Source organism: Oncorhynchus gorbuscha, linkage group LG11, assembly GCF_021184085.1.
Source record: "Oncorhynchus gorbuscha isolate QuinsamMale2020 ecotype Even-year linkage group LG11, OgorEven_v1.0, whole genome shotgun sequence".
Lineage (NCBI taxonomy): Eukaryota > Metazoa > Chordata > Actinopteri > Salmoniformes > Salmonidae > Oncorhynchus > Oncorhynchus gorbuscha.
This window is the reverse complement of record NC_060183.1, coordinates 47909033-47933304: the sequence shown is the minus strand read 5'-3', so window position 1 is coordinate 47933304 and position 24272 is coordinate 47909033. Positions and strand designations below refer to the sequence as shown.

General features: G+C 43.9%; 2 protein-coding genes across 4 annotated transcripts; both read right to left on the bottom strand.

Annotated features, from left to right (window-relative positions):
• Positions 1–2: 2 nt before the first annotated feature.
• On the bottom strand, positions 3–14374 carry LOC124048796 (synaptic vesicle 2-related protein-like). The gene is made up of 16 exons (XM_046369884.1): positions 14251–14374; positions 8949–9088; positions 5475–5560; positions 5255–5353; positions 4914–4985; positions 3812–3936; positions 3013–3076; positions 2755–2880; positions 2486–2614; positions 2282–2355; positions 2069–2145; positions 1787–1894; positions 1539–1650; positions 1279–1360; positions 1094–1183; positions 3–979 (listed from the first exon to the last, which is right to left on the bottom strand). The coding sequence occupies exons 1-16, from the start codon at positions 14310–14312 to the stop codon at positions 755–757; spliced, it is 1671 nt and encodes a 556-aa protein (XP_046225840.1). The 5' UTR covers positions 14313–14374; the 3' UTR covers positions 3–754.
• Positions 14375–15595: 1221 nt separating this feature from the next.
• Positions 15596–24272, bottom strand: LOC124048797 (forkhead box protein N4-like). 3 transcript variants are annotated; one of them, XM_046369885.1, is made up of 10 exons: positions 23861–24272; positions 23365–23455; positions 18413–18576; positions 18218–18330; positions 18020–18130; positions 17725–17876; positions 17487–17583; positions 17141–17357; positions 16675–17022; positions 15596–16528 (listed from the first exon to the last, which is right to left on the bottom strand). In XM_046369885.1, exons 1-10 carry the CDS (start codon positions 23937–23939, stop codon positions 16266–16268), a joined length of 1635 nt encoding a protein of 544 aa, XP_046225841.1. In that variant the 5' UTR covers positions 23940–24272; the 3' UTR covers positions 15596–16265. The 3 variants fall into 3 exon arrangements, with proteins under 3 accessions (XP_046225841.1, XP_046225842.1, XP_046225843.1); XM_046369886.1 differs by having other exon boundaries at positions 23800–23991; XM_046369887.1 differs by lacking the exons at positions 23365–23455; positions 23861–24272 and adding an exon at positions 22708–22977.

Sequence of the window (24272 nt, the reverse complement as noted above, 5' to 3'; positions counted from 1 at the left end):
GTGATACACTGCCCCAGGGTGTGTTCGATCTTGTCTCATTGCTGAAACTCCCCAACGAGCTCGGGAGAGACGAAGATCGAGTCATGCATCCTCCGAAATATAACCCGCCTAACTGCGCTCTTTAACACCCGCAAGCCGCATCAATGTGTCAGAGGAAACGCCGTTCAGCTGGTGATCGGAGTCTGTTTGTCAGGCACCCGGCCCGCCACAAGCAGTCGCTAGAGTGCGATGAGCCAGGTAAAGCCCCAACGGCCAAACCCGGGTCTGTAGTAACTCCTCTAGCACTGCGATGTAGTGCCTTATACCCATACGCCACTCGGGAGGTTCCCATATTTGCACATTTTAAGTGGGAAATTCAAGCAAGGAACAATAGTACACACATTTCAGAACTCATGCACAGATATGCACCCATGTATTGCAATAATGAATATGAACACTCTTAAATGATCAAAATAGTTGTAGCAAAATTCATAGAAAAATGATCTGAGCCTCTCAGGCTACACAATATCCATAAATAGTCAGTCATCAAAGTCCCGTTAAAAAATGCTGGTGTGCAAACGTAAGTGTAGTCATGCTAATGTGCTGTAACTTGAGTTCTCTCCCCATCCAATAAGGTCTGCGTGGGGTTCCAGCTTGTAAACTGTCCCATCTTTAATATCCTTTTGTGTGGCATCCGTGAGAAATAACTTGATAAGACTAAAGTGGGAATAAGTGCCCTTTATTTCTCTCAACGGCTTACTCCCTATTGTCCTCATCAGCTGTTATAGGATGATCCATAGCTGGTGTGCGTTGGTGAAGCCTCAGAGCCATTTGACATCTGGCCTGTTTTCATCTCCTCCTGACCGGTTGTGATTCGACTAGACTCCTGCAGGCCCAGGCCTGTGGTCTCAATGGGCAACAGCATGGATGCTCCTGTGGCCAGCAGGCAAAAGATGCAGTACACAGACAGTGTGAGGTACACAGACTTCTTGAGCAGCACCTGTATGGGCCAAAATAGCTGGAGGTTAGCAGTGCTGGGGAGCCAGAGGGCTGGGAGTCCTCTGAGGGGGCAGGGTGTCTTCATCCGAATGAAGTAAAACAAGGTCATGATTACCTGTGACACAAAGGGAGTTAGAAGGGCACCCACCCTGGCCATCCCACTGCAGGTCCCAATGCCCAGAGCTCTGGTGGCTGTGGGATATACCTACAGAAAAAAATCATTTATACAAAAAGTCCTCAACAGCAGAAGCTGTGGTTTTGGATGTCAAGTACCTACTGATGGAGAAAAAAAATGCTTACCTCAGGCGTGTAGACATAAGCAACTTGGAACCCCCCAGTGATGAATGCTCTGGCGATGAAGATGAAGACTGTCAGAGCTACCCTGTAGACCAAGTGTATGAGACATCAGCAGAGCATGAACACAGCTGTCGCCCCCCCACGCAGCGTTAAGAGAATGGATGAAGCCAAATCAGTGACTAACTGGGCCAGTTCAGATTGAAGGCCCTTGATTACCAAGGTTCGCCAATCTTGGACCTGGTCAAGGTGAAGAGTGCACTTACCTTCCAACACAAGCGTACAGGGGCAGAATGCACACAGAGAACATCAGGAAACACATTGCCATGCTTTTCTTCCTGCCAATCCGATCGATCAAAAACAATGTCACAAAAAGACCTGCAGAGACAGGAGAAGAAAGAAATGGGACATACAGAATGTCCCACTCAGCACATCAACAAAACACAAGATTCAGTTCCGTTAAATTACTGCTGAACAGTATCTATGGTATATAAATGCCTTAAATATCATTCACCTGGAAATTCAGCTAAGGTGGTCCAGAGTAGGTCTTTGTAGTCATCTAATGTCAAGTATTTGCATTCCAGGTTGCACTTTGGCTCAGTCTTTGCACCTTGGGTGATGACTGGAGGTACATATTTTTTTAAGTCAAAGGTTCTAAAAGAGCAACTAGAAGGGCAGGCTTGCAGGACTGTTTACCATGTTTGATCGCTAGGGCGGTGCAGGAGTTTCTCCTTAAGACTATCAAAAAGGGAAGTTTCAACCTTTCAGAGTAACATGCAGACCAGCTGTCACTCACCACCACATGCATCTCCTGCCTGGAATAGCTCAGTGGTCAGGAGGACCAAGCCATAGTAGGAGAAGGCATTGGCAAACCTGAGACAGAAACCATACAAACACAGATCACACAAAGGGACCAACTCTGGGTTTCTGAGGTTCTATGAACTGGGAGGACGGGGTGCAGTGGTTGAGCTAATGAGATGCCTGTATAATGAGAGCAAAATCGACCTACCATATAAACCACAGGAGAAGGGTGGTTCTGCGATATTGAGGAGTTAAGAGATCTCGGATCCTACCACGCTCCTCCTGCTTTACAAATATATAAAAAGCACACCCGAGCGATTGTCGTGAATACACAAAAAGTTGTCAGCTAAGATGGTCTCGGATAAACATATACCACATGAATGCACACACCACACCAATTATACGGTTTCACCTGTTTATTGGCAATAAGCTTCCCAAGAGGCATGGTCTTCCCATTGTCAGCAGCGATGAGTCTTAACGTTCTCATAGCATTTTCCCTGTTTCCCGAAAGCACATCAAAGCGGGGACTCTCAGGCAGCCACTGTATCAGACGCAGACACGTGCATATGACACACTTCATCCACGACCTATGTGTTCAGTATCAACCACCTTTGTGCTGCATGTCAACCATTGTCTCGGAACCATAGGTACTGCAGGGCTCAGTTCAGTCGTAATACTTACAAAACAGAAGATAACAAAGACCACCAGGGGTGCAGTAGACAGGCCAAGCAGCCACCGCCAGCCCATGGTAGGCATGATCCAGATGGCCAGAAGGACCTCAAACACAGCGCCTAGGGCCCAGAATATCTGATGGCCGCCAAGACAAGAGGATTAAGCACTGTAGGATGGAACGCTACTCCAGAAATGGTTTATTTTCTTATGAGATAAAAACTAATGCAATAGAACAAATATGATTAAAGGCCAGTGGACAGAAAGTACCTGAATCAGCATAATGCAGGTGGCCCTTGACTTCCTTGGGAGGAACTCGGAGTACAACGTCACCCTGAAAGAAGGTGTCCATTAATGAACCTAAAAATGACTTTCCTACCTGATGCAGAGCACAACTATGGGGAATTCAAATAAGCACGGCACACAACATTAACTTCTACAGGTAATAGGGTTGCCCGGTATTGGTCAGAAAATTCAACCGTTACCTTGGCTATAAAATAGAAGGTTCCACAGCATCAGTTACATTCAGTACAAAATAAACTACTAACAGTCAGCATTTTATCAACAAAAGGCAATATTTTCTGGTCCTGAATCATTGAGTCTGGAACCAGTTCTATCAATCAGACTCAGGGCTAAAAATACATTTTGTTTTGTTCCTGGTTGGAGCGTTATTGTTGCTCTGCCATCTTCACAGGTCTAACTGTCCCAAGAGAGAATGTCAGTGTGCTACAATAACAGCGTTCTGTTAATTCAGCCTGATCAGCTCCACTGCAGATAAACCACATTTAGGAAAGGTTCAACTCGGATTGAGAGACTAACGCAGTCATTTCAAAGACAACAGTCATTTCAACAGTACTTTACAGTGCATCTCCATGATACTGTTAAAGTGGCATTTAGGGTGAATTTATGATGATCGTCTTTCATGTACGACTGTTATCATCTTGGAAATCTGGACAGTGACGTTGTTGTACAACAAAGTCTGATGTGTTCTATTCCACTGTATTGCAACAGAGTGCGGCACTGAGGAAGCCAGGTGTGCTGTATGTGCCTTATGGAGTACATCACTCACGACTGTGGGGCTCCTCCAATGCCAAAGCCCACCAGGCCGCGCAGCACCATGACCCAGCCATACGCCGGGGAAAAGGCACTGAGGAAGCCGTAGTATAGGACCCACATCATGCACATCGTCAGGCCCTGTTCACCACAGAAATACACAGTGTACAAGACATTAGGAACACCTTCCTAATACTGACATTTTGTCCTCAGAACAGCCTCAATTCCTAGGGGCATGGACTCTACAAGGTGTCGAAAGCGTTCCACAGGGATGCTGGCTCATGTTGACTCCAATGCTTCCCACAGTTGTGTCAAGTTGGCTGGATGTCCTTTGGGTGGTGGACCATTCTTGATACCCATGGGAAACTGTTGAGCGTGAAAAACCCAGCAGTTGGCATCCAATACGTTGCATTACTGCCCCCAACTGAACCATAAAAATAAATCCATTATACTTCGTAATACAAAATAAAATAACATCCTTCAAACTAACCCTACACTCACAAGCCATGTCTCAATTGTTTCAAGACATAAAAATCCTTATTTAACCTGACTCCTCCCTTCCATCTATACTTACAGTCCGCCATTAAACTCAGAAGAAGAAGATATGAATTGCATAGGTGTGCCATTCAGAGGGTGAATGGGCAAGGCAAAAGATTTTAAGTGCCTTTGAACAGGGTATGGTAGTAGGTGCCTGGCGCACCAGTTTGGGTCAAGGACTGCAACACTGCTGGGTTTTTCACACTCAACAAGGGCAGCAGGTAGCCTAGTGGTTAGAGTGTTGGACTAGTAACTGAAAGGTTGCAAGATTGAATCCCCGAGATGACAAGGTAAAAATCTGTCGTTCTGCCCCTGAACAAGGCAGTTAACCCACTGTTCCTAGGCCGTCATTGAAAATACAAATTTGTTCTTAACTAACTTGCCTAGTTAAAATAAAGATAACACTGAAGTGTATTTAACAGGTGGGATCATAGCTTTCACCTGATCAGTCTATGTCATGGAAAGAGCAGGTGTTCCTAATGTTTTACACACTCAGTGTATTTCACCATCAACATGACCAAATCATAGCCGTAAGATCTCAACCTTGTAGACATGTTAAACAATTGCAGACTGAAACTTACTACTTTTCTGCCGTACTTGTCAGATATATTTCCCCATAGAGTCGAGCTGAACATCATCCCAATGAACACCACCTGAGAGAGAAGAAGTGACCTGATGACATCACTGGAACATTGACACCCAATGCATGATGATTACTACAAATACTATCCTATTCAAATGTTGGCTGTATGCCTTCAGCATTTCCTCTCTAGCTGGTGGCTACCCTCACAAGCCTATATGATTAGGTCTGATGTGATGACGACGACATGGCGTAAGCAAACCCTTGCGATAAAGCTTATGAGAGAATAACCCCAGTCTCGATGCCTGAGAGGTAATGTTTTGGTGACAGAATGAGACTGACCGATGTTAGCATAGCCACCTTCCAGCTGGGCAGCATCCACTCACAGTGCAACTGAGGGGATATGACGCTCAGGATCATCATCTCCATGGCGTCCGCCATCTACAGTAAACACAACACGAGGGTCAGTGAGAGCAGCTCATGATTAGAAGGGGTTGTTGTTCCACAAATTAAAAAGATTTAAGGTCATGTCGGTCATTTGGAATCAATCCCACTCTCTCACCCATGACAGTCCAGTAAGGATAGAAAGCTTCCACTGAAACTTTCCAAAGCCAATGGCCTCCACTGCATCCTCCACTGTAAAGGTATCTGACAGGGCAGAGAGAAAGATGTGGTCAAGTTATAATAAAATCCCAAAACAACATATTACATGTTCTATCGTTCACAAACTTTCCCATACATGCTGCTTTTTCTACATCAGACCAGGAATGACTTCATTCATAATTCGTTCAGAATGGCTCTGAACGAACTTTATTTAACTCTTTGCAAACTGGAAAACATTTATCCGGAGGCTGCATTCATTGTAGCTGGGGATTTTAACAAAGCCAATCTGAAAACAAGACTCCCTAAATTTTATCAGCATATCGATTGCGCAACCAGGGGTGGTAAAACCTTGGATCATTGTTACTCTAACTTCCGCGACGCATATAAGGCCCTGCCCCGCCCCCCTTTCGGAAAAGCTGACCACGACTCCATTTTGCTGATCCCTGCCTACAGGCAGAAATTAAAACAAGAGGCTCCCACGCTGAGGTCTGTCCATCGCTGGTCAGACCAAGCTGACTCTACACTCCAAGACTGCTTCCAGCACGTGGACTGGGACATGTTTCGTATTGCGTCAGATGGGAATATTGACGAATACGCTGATTCGGTGTGCGAGTTCATTAGAACGTGCGTCGAATATGTCGTTCCCATAGCAACGATAAAAACATTCCCTAACCAGAAACCGTGGATTGATGGCAGCATTCGCGTGAAACTGAAAGCGCGAACCACTGCTTTTAATCAGGGCAAGGTGTCTGGCAACATGACTGAATACAAACAGTGCAGCTATTCCCTCCGTAAGGCTATCAAACAAGCTAAGCGTCAGTACAGAGACAAAGTGGAATCTCAATTCAATGGCTCAGACACAAGAGGCATGTGGCAGGGTCTACAGTCAATCACGGACTACAAGATGAAATCCAGCCCAGTCACGGACCAGGATGTCTTGCTCCCAGGCAGACTAAATAACTTTTTGCCCGCTTTGAGGACAATACAGTGCCACTGACACGGCCTGCAACGGAAACATGCAGTCTCTCCTTCACTGCAGCCGAGGTGAGTAAGACATTTAAACGTGTTAACCCTCGCAAGGCTGCAGGCCCAGACGGCATCCCCAGCCGCGCCCTCCGAGCATGCGCAGACCAGCTGGCCGGTGTGTTTACGGACATATTCAATCAATCCCTATACCAGTCTGCTGTTCCCACATGCTTCAAGAGGGCCACCATTGTTCCTGTTCCCAAGAAAGCTAAGGTAACTGAGCTAAACGACTACCGCCCCGTAGCACTCACTTCCGTCATCATGAAGTGCTTTGAGAGACTAGTCAAGGACCATATCACCTCCACCCTACCTGACACCCTAGAACCACTCCAATTTGCTTACCGCCCAAATAGGTCCACAGACGATGCAATCTCAACCACACTGCACACTGCCCTAACCCACCTGGACAAGAGGAATACCTATGTGAGAATGCTGTTCATCGACTACAGCTCGGCATTCAACACCATAGTACCCTCCAAGCTCGTCATCAAGCTCGAGACCCTGGGTCTCGACCCCGACCTGTGCAACTGGGTACTGGACTTCCTGACGGGCCGCCCCCAGGTGGTGAGGGTAGGCAACAACATCTCCTCCCCGCTGATCCTCAACACGGGGGCCCCACAAGGGTGCGTTCTGAGCCCTCTCCTGTACTCCCTGTTCACCCACGACTGCGTGGCCACGCACGCCTCCAACTCAATCATCAAGTTTGCGGACGACACAACAGTGGTAGGCTTGATTACCAACAACGACGAGACGGCCTACAGGGAGGAGGTGAGGGCCCTTGGAGTGTGGTGTCAGGAAAATAACCTCACACTCAACGTCAACAAAACTAAGGAGATGATTGTGGACTTCAGGAAACAGCAGAGGGAACACCCCCCTATCCACATCGATGGAACAGTAGTGGAGAGGGTAGCTAGTTTTAAGTTCCTCGGCATACACATCACAGACAAACTGAATTGGTCCACTCACACTGACAGCGTCATGAAGAAGGCGCAGCAGCGCCTATTCAACCTCAGGAGGCTGAAGAAATTCGGCTTGTCACCAAAAGCACTCACAAACTTCTACAGATGCACAATCGAGAGCATCCTGGCGGGCTGTATCACCGCCTGGTACGGCAACTGCTCCGCCCTCAACCGTAAGGCTCTCCAGAGGGTAGTGAGGACTGCACAACGCATCACCGGGGGCAAACTACCTGCCCTCCAGGACACCTACACCACCCGTTGTTACAGGAAGGCCATAAAGATCATCAAGGACATCAACCACCTGAACCACTGCCTGTTCACCCCGCTATCATCCAGAAGGCGAGGTCAGTACAGGTGCATCAAAGCTGGGACCGAGAGACTGAAAAACAGCTTCTATCTCAAGGCCATCAGACTGTTAAATAGCCACCACTAACATTGAGTGGCTGCTGCCAACACACTGTCATTGACACTGACCCAACTCCAGCCATTTTAATAATGGGAATTGATGGGAAATTATGTAAATATATCACTAGCCACTTTAAACAATGCTACCTTATATAATGTTACTTACCCTACATTATTCATCTCATATGCATATGTATATACTGTACTCTACAACATCGACTGCATCCTTATGTAACACATGTATCACTAGCCACTTTAACTATGCCACTTTGTTTACTTTGTCTACACACTCATCTCATATGCTGCTCTGTACCATCACTCATTCATATATCCTTATGTACATGTTCCTTATCCCCTTACACTGTGTATAAGACAGTAGTTTTGGAATTGTTAGTTAGATTACTTGTTGGTTATCACTGCATTGTCGGAACTAGAAGCACAAGCATTTCGCTACACTCGCATTAACATCTGCTAACCATGTGTATGTGACAAATAAAATTTGATTTGATTTGATTTGAACCATACGTAGAATGTATGCACGCATGACTGTAAGTCGCTTTGGATAAAAGCGTCTGCTAAATGGCATATATTATTATATTATTATGATCAGAAATGGTCACTAAATCAATGTAACAATTGAACAAGCGCAAACGTGATATTAGGTGCTGAATGAGGATGTCAGAAGAGTATTCTAGTTGAGAGAGATTGATTGGTTGTTTAACTGGCATAGACGTTTGTGTATAATTAGTGTTAATTGGATGAAAAGTTGGGTAACATTCAAGATAACAATGCCACATGTTGAAAATAAATGTATAGGTGTTCTCGTATCAATAAGTAATGGTAAACTGAGAAATAGTGTTGGTGAATTGAGTGGACAGTGGTTTAGTCAAGCTCAAACGTTGGGAGACTTTGTATGGTTCAGTATTTAGTTTGAATAGCATATTTTCATAAATCCATGGCTTCAAGAGCATCGTGTAATTCTAAACGACGAATGAGCAGCAAATAGATGTGGACGAAACAAAATATAAATCAGTATGTGAAACCTTCAGTGGGGTCCTGTCTTGTCCTGCGCTCCCCGAGGTCCACAGTCTGCATCCCCGTGGTGTACACCTCATAGTCTCCACACTGCTCCTCCTCATCATGACGCAGACTGTCTCCCGCTGTGCCTCGAAACGTCACCACACTGAAACCAAACCAAATCTTAAACAATACAGAGAAAGCAATAGATCGAGAGAATGACAACATCCTGATGTGACTTCCTGAACGTCATTGGTTTATTCCATACTGAATCTACTGTATTGTCCGTGACGACTATTCAATAGGCTACTCAAACTACTGCACATTGAGAAAAGATGTGACTAAACTGAATAAAAAGAAGACGAAACACTACTATGAAACAAATAAAGACTGAAAATAAGAAGATTTGATGCACCTTAAATGAAATGTTGGGCAAAAAGGTCAACTCAGCTCCATCATTCATTGAATTAGATGGCTCATTCATCACAGAACCCACTGATATTGGCAAATACTTTGATGATTCTTTTCATTGGCAAGATCAACAAACTTAGGCATGACATGCCAGCAACAAACACTGACACTACACATCCAAGTATAACTGATCAAATTATGAAAGACAAGCATTGTAATTTTGAATTCTGTAAAGTGAGTGTGGAAGAAGTGACAAGCCACCGGGGTCTGACAACTTTGATAGAAAATTACTGAGGATAGCGGACGACATTGCCACATCTTCAATCTAAGCCTACTAGAACGTTTGTGCCCTCAGGCCTGAGGGAAGCAAAAGTAATTACGCTACACAAGAATAGTAAATCCAACTTTACTGGCTCAAACAGCCGATCAATCAGCCTTAGTAAACCTTTAGAAATAATTGTGTTTGACCAGATACAATGCCATTTTACTGTAAACAAATTGACAACATACTCTCAGCATGCTTATAGGGAAGGACATTCAACAAGCACGGCACTTACACAAATTACCAGTGATGGAAAAAGTACCCAATCTACATACTTGAGTAAAAGTGAAAGTCACCCAGTAAAATACTACTTGAGTAAAAGTCTAAAAGTATTGAGTTTTAAATGTACTTAAGTATCAAAGTAAAAGTATAAATCATTTAAAATGTCTTACCAGACAACATGATTTTCTTGTTTTTTAAATTTACGGATAGCCAGGGGCACAGCTCAACACACAGACATAATTTACAAACGAAGCATTTGTGTTGAGTGAGTCCACCAGATGTTCTCTTGATAAGTGTGTGAATTAGACAATTTTCCTTTCCTGCTAAGCATTCAAAATGCAACGAGTGCTTTGGGTGTCATCGAAAATGTAAGGATTACATTATTTTCTTTAGGAATGTAGTGGAGTAAAAGTAAAAGTTGTCAAAAATATAAATAGTAAAGTAAAGTAGAGATACCCCAAAAACGACTTAAAAGTACTCAAAAGTATTTTTACTGAAGTACTTTAGACCACTGTAAATGACTGATCATTGGCTGAGAGAAATTGATGATAAAAAGATTGTGTGAGCTGTTTTGTTTGACTTTAGTGCAGCTTTTGACATTATTGATCATAGTCTGCTGTTGGAAAAACGTATGTGTTATGGCTTTACACCCCTGTTATATCAGAACACAGAGGGTGTTCTTTAATGGAAGCCTCTCCAACATAATCCAGGTAGAACTAGGAATTCCCCAGGGCAGCTGTCTAGGCCCATTACTTTTTTCAATCTTTACTAATGACATGCCACTGGCTTTGAGTAAAGCCCGTGTCTATGTATGCGAATGACTCAACACTATACACATCAGCTACGACAGAGAGTCTAATCACTGCAAGACTTAACAAAGAGCTGCAGTTAGTTTCAGAATGGGTGGCAAGGAATAAGTTAGTCCTACATATTTCAAAAACTATGATTTGGGACAAATCATTCACTATACCCTAAACCTCAACTAAATCTTGTAATAAATAATGTGGAAATTGAGCAAGCTGAGGTTACTAAACTTCTTGGACTAACTCTGGATTGTAAACTGTCATGGTCAAAACATATTGATACAACAGTAGCTAAGATTTTTAACAACACTATCAACAGGGCAGATCCTACAGGTTCTAGTTTGTTCGCACCAGTCGTGTGGTCAGATACCACAGAGGGATCTCTGAAAATTACAATTGGTTCAGAATAGGGCAGCACAGCTGGCACTTAAATGTACATGGAGAGCTAACATTAATAATATGCACGTAATTCTCTCATGGCTCAAAGTGGAGGAGAGATTGACTTCATCACTACTTGTTTTTGTAAGAAGTGTTGACATGCTGAATGCACTGAGGTGTCTGTTTAAACTACTAGCACACAGCTCAGACACCCATGCATACCCCACAAGACATGACACCAGAGGTCAAGAACAGAATATGGGAGGCACACAGTACTACGTAAAACCATGGCTACATGGAACTCTATTCCACATCAGCTAACTGCAGTAGAATCAGAAGCAGCCAATGGGGATCCTTAATAAATACAAATATAAATGACAGCAACTGGAATCAATCTACTGATAACATGGCAAGCCCAGAGTACCTGGGTCATTCCAGCAATTGGGTGCCTTTTGAGTAGTGTAACTTGATTAAAAAAACAAACATTTGATTTCACCTCATTTTAACATTCTGTCATAAAGAGCACATGTTCAACTAAATAGAAAAGCATGTTTTCCCATCTCAAGAGGTAAGTGCCTATTAAGTGCCAAATAAAGTAACAGCGTTGACTGCAACAGGTTTAATATTTCATCAGACAACAGCCATAAATCCCCATGTGACGAGACGTTTATTGTGTGCAACACGGAAGCGCAATTGAAAGTAAGCTTCACAATAAAAAAATAAAAAAATCGTACATTTCTAGCCTATTTATGGGTAACACGGTTGACATGTTATCTCCGACCCACTCACTTTTCCACCACAAAATACCAGAACATGGCCAAAAACAGTAGAACCAGCTCACCTGCTTTTACACTATGGTTTGACGGAGCTGCTCTTCCTCCCGGGGAAGGACTGCCCGTTCCATGATCTCGCCATCACGGTTGACAACTCCATTGTGTCCTCCTCCCAGAGCGCTAAGAACCTTGGCGTGATCCTGGACAACAAACTGTCGTTCTCAACTAACATCAAGGCGGTGGCCCGTTCCTGTAGGTTCATGCTCTACAACATCCGCAGAGTACGACCCTGCCTCACACAGGAAGCGGCGCAGGTCCTAATCCAGGCACTTGTCATCTCCCGTCTGGATTACTGCAACTCGCTGTTGGCTGGGCTCCCTGCCTGTGCCATTAAACCCCTACAACTCATCCAGAACGCCGCAGCCCGTCTAGTGTTCAACCTTCCCAAGTTCTCTCACGTCACCCCGCTCCTCCGCTCTCTCCACTGGCTTCCAGTTGAAGCTCGCATCCGCTACAAGACCATGGTGCTTGCCTACGGAGCTGTGAGGGGAACGGCACCTCAGTACCTCCAGGCTCTGATCAGGCCCTACACCCAAATAAGGGCACTGCGTTCATCCACCTCTGGCCTGCTCGCCTCCCTACCACTGAGGAAGTACAGTTCCCGCTCAGCTCAGTCAAAACTGTTCGCTGCTCTGGCTCCCCAATGGTGGAACAAACTCCCTCACGACGCCAGGACAGCGGAGTCAATCACCACCTTCCGGAGACACCTGAAACCCCACCTCTTTAAGGAATACCTAGGATAGGATAAAGTAATCCTTCTCACCCCCTCCCCCCTTAAAATATTTAGATGCACTATTGTAAAGTGGTTGTTCCACTGGATGTCATAAGGTGAATGCACCAATTTGTAAGTCGCTCTGGATAAGAGCGTCTGCTAAATGACTTAAATGTAAATGTTTGATTAAAATAGATATTCAAATGTATTCTTGTTTTTAATATTTCTTTTTTAAAGGACTAGTTTCACCACATTAAAACAAGAGTTCAAGTAACAGGGTTGACCTTACAATGTGGGACAGATGTACATGAATCACTAATGAATCACACATGAAATAAATAATACTTATTTAGAAATTACTTTGTCAAACCAACTCAATAAATAGGGCTTTACAATAGTGGTAAAAACTTGGTTTTTTTTCGGGTTTAAGTGGGTTAAATCTTAATACAGAATTTGGTGACGTTAGCTGCCACGCCTTGATCTGCTTCACCTGTACTTGTCCTTGTCTCCACCCCTCTCCAGGTGTCACACACCTTCACCACTTTTCCCATGGTATTTATACCTATGTTTTCTGTCGGTCTGTGACAGTTTGTCTTGTTTGTTCAAGCCTGCCAGTGCTTTGTGTCTCAGCGCCTGCTTTTTCCCAGTCTCGCTTTTCTCACCCTCCTGGTTTTGATCCCCACCTGTCCTGACTCCAAATACAGATATGCATCTGTTGGTTACAGATACCTTTTTAACAAATGGGCCTCACAGTGGGCCCTCAGGAACTCGTCGTTTGTGCATTCCAATTGCCAATCGATAAAATGCAATTGTGTTTGCTGTCCATAATTTATGCCTGTCCATACCATAACCCCACTGCCACCATTGGGCATGCTGTTCACAATGTTGACATCAGCAAACCACTTTCCCACACAACACCATACACATGGTCTGCGGTTGTGAGGCCGGTTGGACGTACTGCCAAATTCTCTAAAACGACATTGGTAAATTAAAATGAAAATAAATTAAAATAAAATGAAATTAACAATTCTCTGGCAACAGCTCTGGTGGACATTCCTGCAGTTAGCAGGCCAATTGCACGCTCCCTCAAAACTTGAGACACCTGTGGCATTATGATGTGTAACATAAGTGCACATTTTAGTGGCCTTTTTTGTGCCCAGCACAAGGTGCACCTTTGTAATGATCATGCTCTTTCATACGCTTCTTGATATGGCTTTCAGGTGGATAGATTATCTTGGCAAAATATAAATACTCACTGACAGGGATGGAAACAAATTTGTGCACAACATTTTAGAGAAATAAGCCTTTTGTTTATATGGAACATATCTGGGATCTTTTATTTCAGCTCATGAAACATGGGACCAGCACTTTACATGTTGCGTTTACGTTTTTGTCCAGTGTATAACAGGATTTTAAAATTCAATATTGGTGCACAATTTCTACTTACAATATAACAGGGCACTCATTTCATGGAACGACCCAGCTATGCAAAGTATCCAGTTTTCTTCCCCCTATGATTCCCCTACAGGTATTATCTAACGGAACACTAGGTCAGTCACCTTGCACTTCAACTTATCGTTAAGTGGGATTCCATCAATATAAAACTTCAGTAAGCTAGAATTTATGAGATTTAGATATTTACTGTACCTGATTTCAGGATCCCTCCATTGCTGGTAACTTATGTTGGATGTTTCCCCCCAGTTGCTCATGTCTATAAGGCTGAAGGACAGGGACTGAGACCACCTGGTTTCAGGTGTTGTTGAGTTGGTTAAACCTGCTGGGGCATCTTCTATCTCAAATTACAGTCAGTCATCCAATAGGAATTAAGCCCTCAGGGAAGGGAGAGGGAGGAGTTAAATCTACTGTAAACAACCTTTTGGGAGAGGAAGGAAGAAGAATGTAATAGACAATGAACTTTAAACCATTGGCGTCATAGTGCCTAATTGTACCATTGTCACTACTATGTATTACGTATACATAAGGGTTATACAACCACTTTTACAAATGGTACTTGGGATATATACAGTATGGATATGAAAATAACCACTTTGTCGCAATACTCTAGACTGACAGTAGACGGTGCTCTTGCATCACACTAGTGCCTACCAAAGTGCACGATTGACATTCAAGTGAACCAGCTGAAAATTAGGGGGCGCTTATATTTGTCGTTTCACACAACTGTGTAACCTGTACAAGTGTGAGGTGCGATTTTTTTTGTGTGCATATCCCACTTTGCCCGAGACACCATCGGAGCGGGGTCACGGCCATCAGAGGGGTATAGCGGTCTGTCAGATTCATCTCAAGATTGAATTCTTTAGTAAGAATAGCAAATGGCATCGGTAAATATTTACGGTTAGACAAATAGACAAATCCATAGTAGGCACAGGAGTCTATTGTCAGGTTAAAGCCGGTGAATATGCTAAGGCTTTAATACTGTTACGTTAACAATCTTTAGTTAAATGTTTTTAGTATTTCTGAAATAATAGTCCTCTATATTACAAATATACAAATAATTGTAAGGCACGGCATCAAGTGTCATGTTTTGTCATATATTGTCTTGTCATTATGCTTTCCCTTCTGTTCGTTTCCCCCTGCTGGTCTTATTAGGTTCGTTCCCTTTTTCTATCCCTCTCTCTCCCCCTCCCTCTCTCTCTTCTCTCTATCATTTACATTTACGTCATTTAGCAGACGCTCTTATCCAGAGCGACTTATCGTTCCGTTCCTGCTCCCAGCTGTTCCTATTCCCCTAATCAATCATTTAGTCTTCCCACACCTGTTCCCGATCCTTTTCCCTGATTAGAGTCCCTATTTCTCTCCTTGTTTTCCGTTCCTGCCCTGTCGGATCCTTGTCTAGTGTTCACCGTGCTGTGTTTGTTTGTATCGCCCGGTCGTGTCGTGTTTCCCTCAGATGCTGCGTGGTGAGCAGGTGTCTGAGTCTGCTAAGTTCAAGTGCCTTCCCGAGGCAACCTGCAGTTCAAGATCAAGTCTCCAGTCGGTTCTCGTCATTACGAGTGGAAATTGTTTTATTTGATTGTATTTTTACTTTACTGGATTAAAGACTCTGTTTTCGCCAAGTCGCTTTTGGGTCCTCATTCACCTGCATAACATCAAGAGTCATTTGGAGCATTTACTCAGAGCATAGTAAATAAATACAAATGAACCAAAATAAATACACAGAAAATGCAGAGATAATGCCTACCTAGTAGTACTATAGTACTACAAACATAACCTATCAAGCTACAGTACCACAGTGAAATCCGGTAAAATAAAAAGCATTGTTTGCACAAGCTAGTAAATCAGTAAGACTTTTCCTCCATAAGGAATAGCCTAGATGACAGATTAGTTTCCCCGACAACGTCTACATATCTTCACAGAAACAAACATTGACTCCGGCTCTTGTAGAAATAAAGTGGCATTGCATTTTACCGCCGAAGATCCACACACACAAAAAACGCTTCATCCTCATCACTCCAAAAAGCTGACAGACGCAATCAAACATGCCCATGCTTGTTGATTTTGGCTGCTTCTTACGCGCTTTGGTGTTTAAACAGGAATCAGGAAAAGAAAACACACAAAAAAAACAGACATAAAAGGGGCGAGACATCCTGTCAGGTGCAGAAAAGTTCAGGATTCTCATACAGTTGGTGCGAGGACTTTCAGATTCAACAGTAATGATCTTCCCATAGTCTGTCCTGGTGTATTTCAGTGTTTAATACACTGTATATCAGTGTTTCACAGTCAAAGTCAGAGCTGGGTGATGGCCTGGCCCCTGGCCTCTGTGGTTGTGATGTACTGGGAGGGGACACCTGTCGGTCCACCAGGGGCTGTCCAGTGCTGGGGCCAGTCAGCTCACAGTCAGAGTGGTTAAAGGTACCCAGAGACTCCAGGCTGAAGCCCTCCTCCCTCATCTCCTCCCATAGGCTCCCTGAAAGACAGAAACAAACACATTATCACCAGTCTTCCCCATTACTGTCTGTTTTAAACTATCTGTTTTGATAAATGTGATCAACAAATATGGCATTTTGATTTTAAACATACGGTAACATCCCTCCTATCCTCATCAGAACCCACCGGCAAACTCCATGACACTGGAGTCCAGAGCGTCCACCTCGGCTGTGACGTCTGGGTGGAGGCTGTACAAGCTGTGGCTAAAGGGGTGTCTGTAGGGCTGCTGCTGGGGGAAGGGGCTGTGGGAGTAGTCTGGGACAGCATGGAGGGGAGGGGTCCGGGCGTGTACAGGGGAGCTGGGTTCTCCTAGGAGGGTGTGATTCTGGGCCTGGAGGTGGAAGGGGAGGGAGGACTGCAGATGTCCAGACAGCGGGGGATCACAGGGCATGGACAGGACACATGTCTTCCTGGGATCACAGGCCTTTCTCCGGCAGCCGTCCGGTCGGTCTGTGATCAGCCAATCCAGCTCATCTGAGAGCCAATACAAGAGCATTAGCTATAAACACTCATCAAGCAATATTATATAATGAATCAGAATGTTGCAATTATTGTCATGTTTCCATTCCCATCATCCCCTGCCAGGTCTCACCTGGGTTGGCCATGCTGTGGCGGATGGCAGTCAGGTCCTTGCGTTTCCACTTCTGCATCTCCTCCTCCATCTTGTTGATCTTGGCTGGGTTGAGGGCCCACAGACAGCCCTTACGAGAGGTAGAGGAGGAGCCTCCCTGCTTGTTCTCCTCCTTCTCAAAGCACTTGTTCAGAGACAGGTTGTGTCTCACAGAGTTCTTCCAGCCATCAGGCGCCGTCTGTAGGGTGGAGAACCATACATCAGTAAGACACATTATACTGATCATATACAATGTTGCTGATGTTCCCAAACTTCCACGAGCCCTGACAATCTCAGGTGTGTAAAGCAGTATCTCCCCGCTCCTCACCTTGAAGTAAGGGAAGTGCTCCTTCATGAAGCCGTAGATCTCACTGACAGGAAGGCTGCCTGTCCGGCTGTTCTTCAAGGCCATAGCAATCAGGCAGCTGGCAAAAACCGTCAAATATCATGCATTTTCGCTCACTTTCAATTGTTCTGACCACTAGTCTGCTTTACACACTGTATTAAAACTGCACCAATTAAATGTCAATGGAAAAAGGAGGGGCCAGTGTGTTAGTGTATCCTACCTGTAGGAGTAGATAGGTTTAGGGAAGGCCTTGGGTTGTTGTAGCAGATCCTGGTTGCTGTGGGGGTTGGTGATGCTCGTGACTGCTGCTTGCTGATCATACAGGTTCGGGTTATGGTAGGAGGTGCTGTTGTACAGGCTGCTGGGGGAATGCTGGGAAAAAGCAAAACAAGAGCCCTATTAGGCTGTCTTTGAATCAATTACAAGTGCTAAAAATCCTCTGCATCTCTCTGACATACAGTCTTATGTTCATAAGAGTTCAGAAACACTTCTGAAACAGTCAGTGGATGAGTTACCTGTTGCACAGCCTGAGCTGGGCTGTAGGCCTGCTGGGGGGAGTGGAAGTAGTGGGCTGGGGAGGACTGGTATTCTGAGGCAGGCACAGCAATTCCTGGCAATCCTGCCATCTGAAAGACAAAGACACACAGTAGGAGGGGAAGAACAGTGTTGATTTAAAAATTATCTACAATAATAAGACCCCAAGAAATACTTACAATTCCATTTTGATTGTTGAGGTGGTTCATTCCAATATAAGTGTTTAGCATATTGCTATGTGGAGGGGCCATGGTATTATGTCCTAGTGCTGAACTCATGTTGCTTTGCTGGTCTGAAAAAAAGAGTTTGTTTCAGGCCAGGTGTGTATACGTGTTTTTTGGCTTGTGTGTGTGTGTGTCTGTATTGTGTCTCACCTGTGTGTAGTTCCAGTATGCTGCTCTGGGGTCCTGCGTTGTTGAAGGCCAGTCTGCCTGTGGCCATCTGCTGCAGCCTGGGTACATCCACGGTGGTTAGCCAGGACAGAGACTGCAGGTCCCCCAGCTCCTCACTCTGTTGGGGCGGCTCAGTGGTCAGTAGCCTGACAGACACACACAATGAGCTGGTTACATCTACTGTAAGGGAGCTACGGGATAAACATATTCCTTATAATGTATATTGCCACTGCCCTCAGCTTATCGAGACAAGAGGTCACTGAAACTTTTGCTAACGTGCTATTCTTCTTTTTTCCCCGCTTATATTGAGTTGAAATGTAAAATAAACTGAACAAAACCATAAACAAAACATGCAACAATTTGAAAGATTTGACCGAGTTACAGTTCATTTAAGGGAATCAGTCATTTAAAATAAATTCATTAGGCCCTAATCTAATGATTTCACATGACTGGGAATACAGATATGGCTCTGTTGGTCACAGATGCCTTAAAAACAAAGTAGGGGCGTGGATCAGAAAACCAGTCAGTATCTGATATGACCACCATTTGCCTCATGCAGCGGGATCTCCTTCGCATAGAGTTGATCAGGCTGTTGACTGTGTCCTTTGGAATGTTGTCCCACTCCTCTTCAATGGCTGTGCAAAGTTGCTGGACATTGGCGGGAACTGGACACGCTGTCGTACACGTTGATCCAGAGCATCCCAAACGTGCTCAATGGGTGACATGCCTGGTGAGTATGCAGGCCATTGAAGAACTGGGACATTTTTCAAGTTACCAGGAATTGTTTAAAGATCATGGTGCCATGCATATGAGGTGATGGCGGCGGATGAATGGCACGACAATGGGCCTGCATACGGCACGACAACGGTATATCTCTTTATTATGCCTGCCCATAAAGTAACCCTACCGCCATCATGGGGCACTCTGTTCTAGAGGTCGACCGATTAATCGGAATAGCCGATTAATTAGGGCCGATTTCGGAAATCGGTATTTTTGGACACCGATTTGGCCAATTTTTAGTTATTTATTGTTTTGTTACACCTTTATTTAACCTTTATTTAACCTTTATTTAACTAGGCAAGTCGGTAAAGAACGCATTCTTATTTTCAATGACGGCCTAGGAACGGTGGGTTAAGTTAACTGCCTTGTTCAGGGGCAGAACGACAGATTTTTACCTTGTCAGCCCAGGGATTCAATCTTGTAACCAGTTAACTAGTCCAACGCTCTAACCACATGCCTCTCATTGCACTCCACGAGGAGCCTGCCTGTTCCGTAAATCCAGTAAGCCAAGGTAAGTTGCTAGCTAACATTAAACTTATGAAAAACAATCAATCAATCAATCAATCATAATCACTAGTTAACTACCCATGGTTGATGATATTACTAGTTTATCTAGCGTGTCCTGTGTTGCATATAATCGATGCGGTGTGTATCGTTGCTCCAATGTGTACCTAACCATAAACATCAATGCCTTTCTTAAAATCAATACACAGAAGTATGTATTTTTAAACCTGCATATTTAGCTAAAATAAATCCAGGTTAGCAGGCAATATTAACCAGGTGAAATTGTGTCACTTCTATTGCGTTCATTGCACACAGAGTCAGTGTATATGCAACAGTTTGGGCCGCCTAATTTGCCAGAATTTTACGTAATTATGACATAACATTGAAGGTTGTGCAGATGTGGGATTGGCCATCCGATAGAACGACGGGTAGATCGGGGATGTAACCATCTCCCTCCTCTGGAGCCCAGCAGGAATCGGAGGATCATCCTCGCTTCTCCTTTTGTTAATTCATGTCCATGTAACAGCAATATTTAGACTTATGGATGCCACCCGTTAGATAAAATACGGAATGGTTCCGTATTTCACTGAAAGAATAAATGCCTTTTTTTTTCGAGATGATAGTTTCCGGATCCTACCATGTTAATGACCTAAGACTCGTATTTCTGTGTGTTATCATGTTATAACTAAGTCTATGATTTGATAGAGCAGTCTGACTGAGCGATGGTAGGCACCAGCAGGCTCGTAAGCATTCATTCAAACAGCACTTTCGTGTGTTTGCTAGCAGCTGTTTATGACTTCAAGCCTATCAACTCCTGAGATTAGACTGGTGTAACCGATGTGAAATGGCTAACTAGTTAATGGGGTGCGCGCTAATAGCGTTTCAAACGTCACTCGCTCTGAGACTTGGAGTGGTTGTTCCCCTTGCTCTGCATGGGTAACGCTGCTTCGAGCCCAGGTAGGAGCGAGGAAAGGGATGGAAGCTATACTGTTACACTGGCAATACTAAAGTGCCTATAAGAACATCCAATAGTCAAAGGTTAATGAAATACAAATGGTATAGAGAGAAATAGTCCTATAATTCCTAATAACTACAACCTAAAACTTCTTACCTGGGAATATTGACGACTCATGTTCAAAGGAACCACCAGCTTTCATATGTTCTCATGTTCTGAGCAAGGAACTTAAACGTTAGCTTTCTTACATGGCACATATTGCACTTTTAATTTTGTTTTTACATTATTTAAACCAAATTGAACATGTTTCATTATTTATTTGAGGCTAAATTGATTTTATTGATGTATTATAATAAGTTCAAATAAGTGTTCATTCAGTATTGTTGTAATTGTCATTATTATAAATAAATAAGGGGGGAAAAAATTGTCTGATTAATCGGTATTGGTTTTTTGGGGCCTCCAATAATCGGTATCGGCATTGAAAAATCATAATCGGTCGACCTCTACTCTGTTCACAACGTTGACGCCAGTAAACCGCTCGCCCAAACAATGCAATACACGTGGTCTGCGGTTGTGAGGCTGGCTGGACGTACTGCCAAATTCTCTAAAATGACGGAGGCAAATTATGGTAGAGAAATGAACATTCAATTCTCTGGGAACAGCTCTGGTGGGCATTCCTGCAGTCAGCATGCCAATTGCATGCTCCTTAAAAAGTTGAGACATCTGTGTCATATGACAAAACTGCACATTTTAGACTGGCCTTTTATTGCCCCGAGCAAAAGGTGCACCTGTGTAATGATCATCAGCTTCTTGATATGCCACATCTGTCAGGTGGATGGATTATTTTGGCAAAGGAGAAATGCTCACTAACAGGAATAAGCTTTTTGTGCATATGGAACATTTCTGGGATATTTTATTTCACCTTATGAAACATGGGACCAACACTTCACATGTTGCGTTTATATTTTTGTTCAGAATAATTTTTGTAAACTAATTTGCATAAAGGACATTTTCTTTATTTTAATGAGCATTTCCAGACACTGAAAAACAAGGTGATGTAACATCTGATGACCACTGATCCTAGTGCTCCATTGGCTGAATCACAATACACAGGGGCACACCCACGGTATTGAAAATGTGGAGTAGGGTCGGGTACACTGTGTGCACATGGTCTGCAACAGTTGGTCTGGCCATTGAATAATGATTAGTTATTGTGTCCCAAACGACAGTCCCCAGCCCAGCGACACGTGCCTCTATTGTTTCCAGAGGGCTGTTCCCGGATTGTCCCAACCCACTCCACCCCCATGATGACCAAAGCCTGCATTCATCTGGTTGAGTGACAGCTAATTGACAAGCGAGTTAAAGGAGAGCCATCTGCCTCTCTGTCACCACCAGACCCTCTGCACTACAACCAACCACTCTCTAGTGAAGGGGACTCCCTGAGGGGAGCAATAGCCTGGAAGGCAGGCTTAATGCTGTTGACTCTTCTAAACCGACATTACAATAACATGCATATTGCATACAAAATGACATAAGTCTGGCTTTACAGCTCCACCCACACACTGCTATCAGTAGTTAAACTTATTTTTAGTCACATGATAAAAACAACGTGTTGCTTGGAGACTCTGTGTGGGCTGTTTCATACCAACAAGCCAACAAGGGAATGGTTAATAACTATAAGTAATATAATGTGAAAACCCTGTCTACAAACTGGCCATTGAAGTTTGATTGTGGTTAATTTGACAGTTAGGGTTTGGTCAATGTGTTGAATTAATTCCATTGAAAGTAGGCTAATTATAAAAGAGCTGATCTGGGTTTCAATCAATGGGCCATAGGCTATGAGTTAAGAAACTAGGTAATAAGCATAAGAAATTAGACTACAGTGAGAACATTACAATAAAGTCACATTAATGTGGGAACAGAATATCCAGCATGATAAAAGTGACTGGAGTTCATTCGATGACAATTTGACTGCAAACAATCTCCAAACTTGATTGCTTGAAAAGTCACTAAACATAAAATCAGAAAAAACACCAACCTTTTTCAGGGAAACATCCATGTAACTGTGCCACAAATAATACCACTCAATTTAATACCGCTCAATTTAGCTTAGCACAAAATAATGATTCCTTCTGAGGTTAAACTCCCTTCACTCAACAACAATGTCGCTAGGGGAACTCCAAACAAACACAATGTGGAGGCTAGAGACAAGCAGGTCCAGTGCACTGAACAATAACCTAGTTGAAGTGAGCTCTGATTGACCAGGAAAAAAAGCTTGTACTCGAACTTGTAAAAAGGGGTGTCCGATGTGTCCACCCCCTTCGATTACCAGTACAAATTAGAAAGGCAGTGAAGCAAGTCCCCCCCAGGGGTAACTACAAGCAGTGTCCCCTTGTTTTCTATTTTTGAGGCCAGCCCTTCAAAGTCCCCACAACCAGACACCCAGGGATATATCTCCCGCTCTCCTCCATTGCCCCAAACAGCAGGACTGAAAACAGAGCTGATGTATTCATTGTAATGTTTTTTGTGTGCATATTTTCACACACACGTGGGTGTAAGAGAGAGAGAGAGGGGGGGGGGGGGACTCTTAGCAAACCATAACGTTAACATGAACCATCAGGTTTGCCTGCCAAGCTTTTCAGAGTTAGCTAGTTCAGACAAGTGAAAGCCTGATGATGTGATTAGCTGTCTGTACCTGAAATCATGTGATGAGGTGTGATGATTAACGTTAACGTTACTCCCAGAATGTCTGAGAATCGCTGTCATTCTGGGGGTGGTATCATCTCCTGAAAGATAAATAGCCACCGTTACTGTAGCTAGCTAACGTTAGTTCAAAGATGTTCATTGATCTATTTGTGGTTAGTTGATAAACATGGCATACTTACAACTAGCTAGCTAACCACAGAGATACAGCCAGCGTTACATTTAGCTATCCCGCGTAGTTACCTGGCCCATACCTGACTGTCTAGTTAGTTCGGTAAGTTAACGTTGCAAGCTAGCTCCCAACGCCACAACAACACTAGTGCGGGACATGTAGTTAACGTTAACGTCACTGTGCTAGCTAGATATCAGAGATAGCTAGCTGCGTTACATGAAATGCAAACAACTGTGTAAACAACACCTTGCTAACCTGTTTCTGAACGAATCCAAAGGTGTTCTTTTCAACTTTAAGTTTGAGTCCATTCATTCACCTTTCAAACCGTTTTTAAAACTCCCTCTTCTGTCACCGACTGTCCAGTGTCGACTCCTCTCTGTCGAGGAGCTGTTCATCAGCACCACTGGTCTGGTTCGAATCCCGACCCCGCTCGCTTGCCCGCGCCGTTTGGGAGGTGGTCGATGAGGCGCGGAGAGGAGGGGCAGTAGCGTCTGTTTTCAGACTCAATAACAGCAGTGGTATAAACACCAGTGAAAGCAGCAAACATTGACAGGTTGGGATGATGCTATTTGAAAGGGGAGGGAATTCAAAAGCGTGCAAATATTGATATTGCTTGTATAAAACATCGTTATCATATTTTGCTCAAATGGGACTAATGACCCTGCTAAACAATGACTTGGGGAGCCTAGGCCTAGGCCAACCTCCCAAATGAATGTATACTTTTTGAA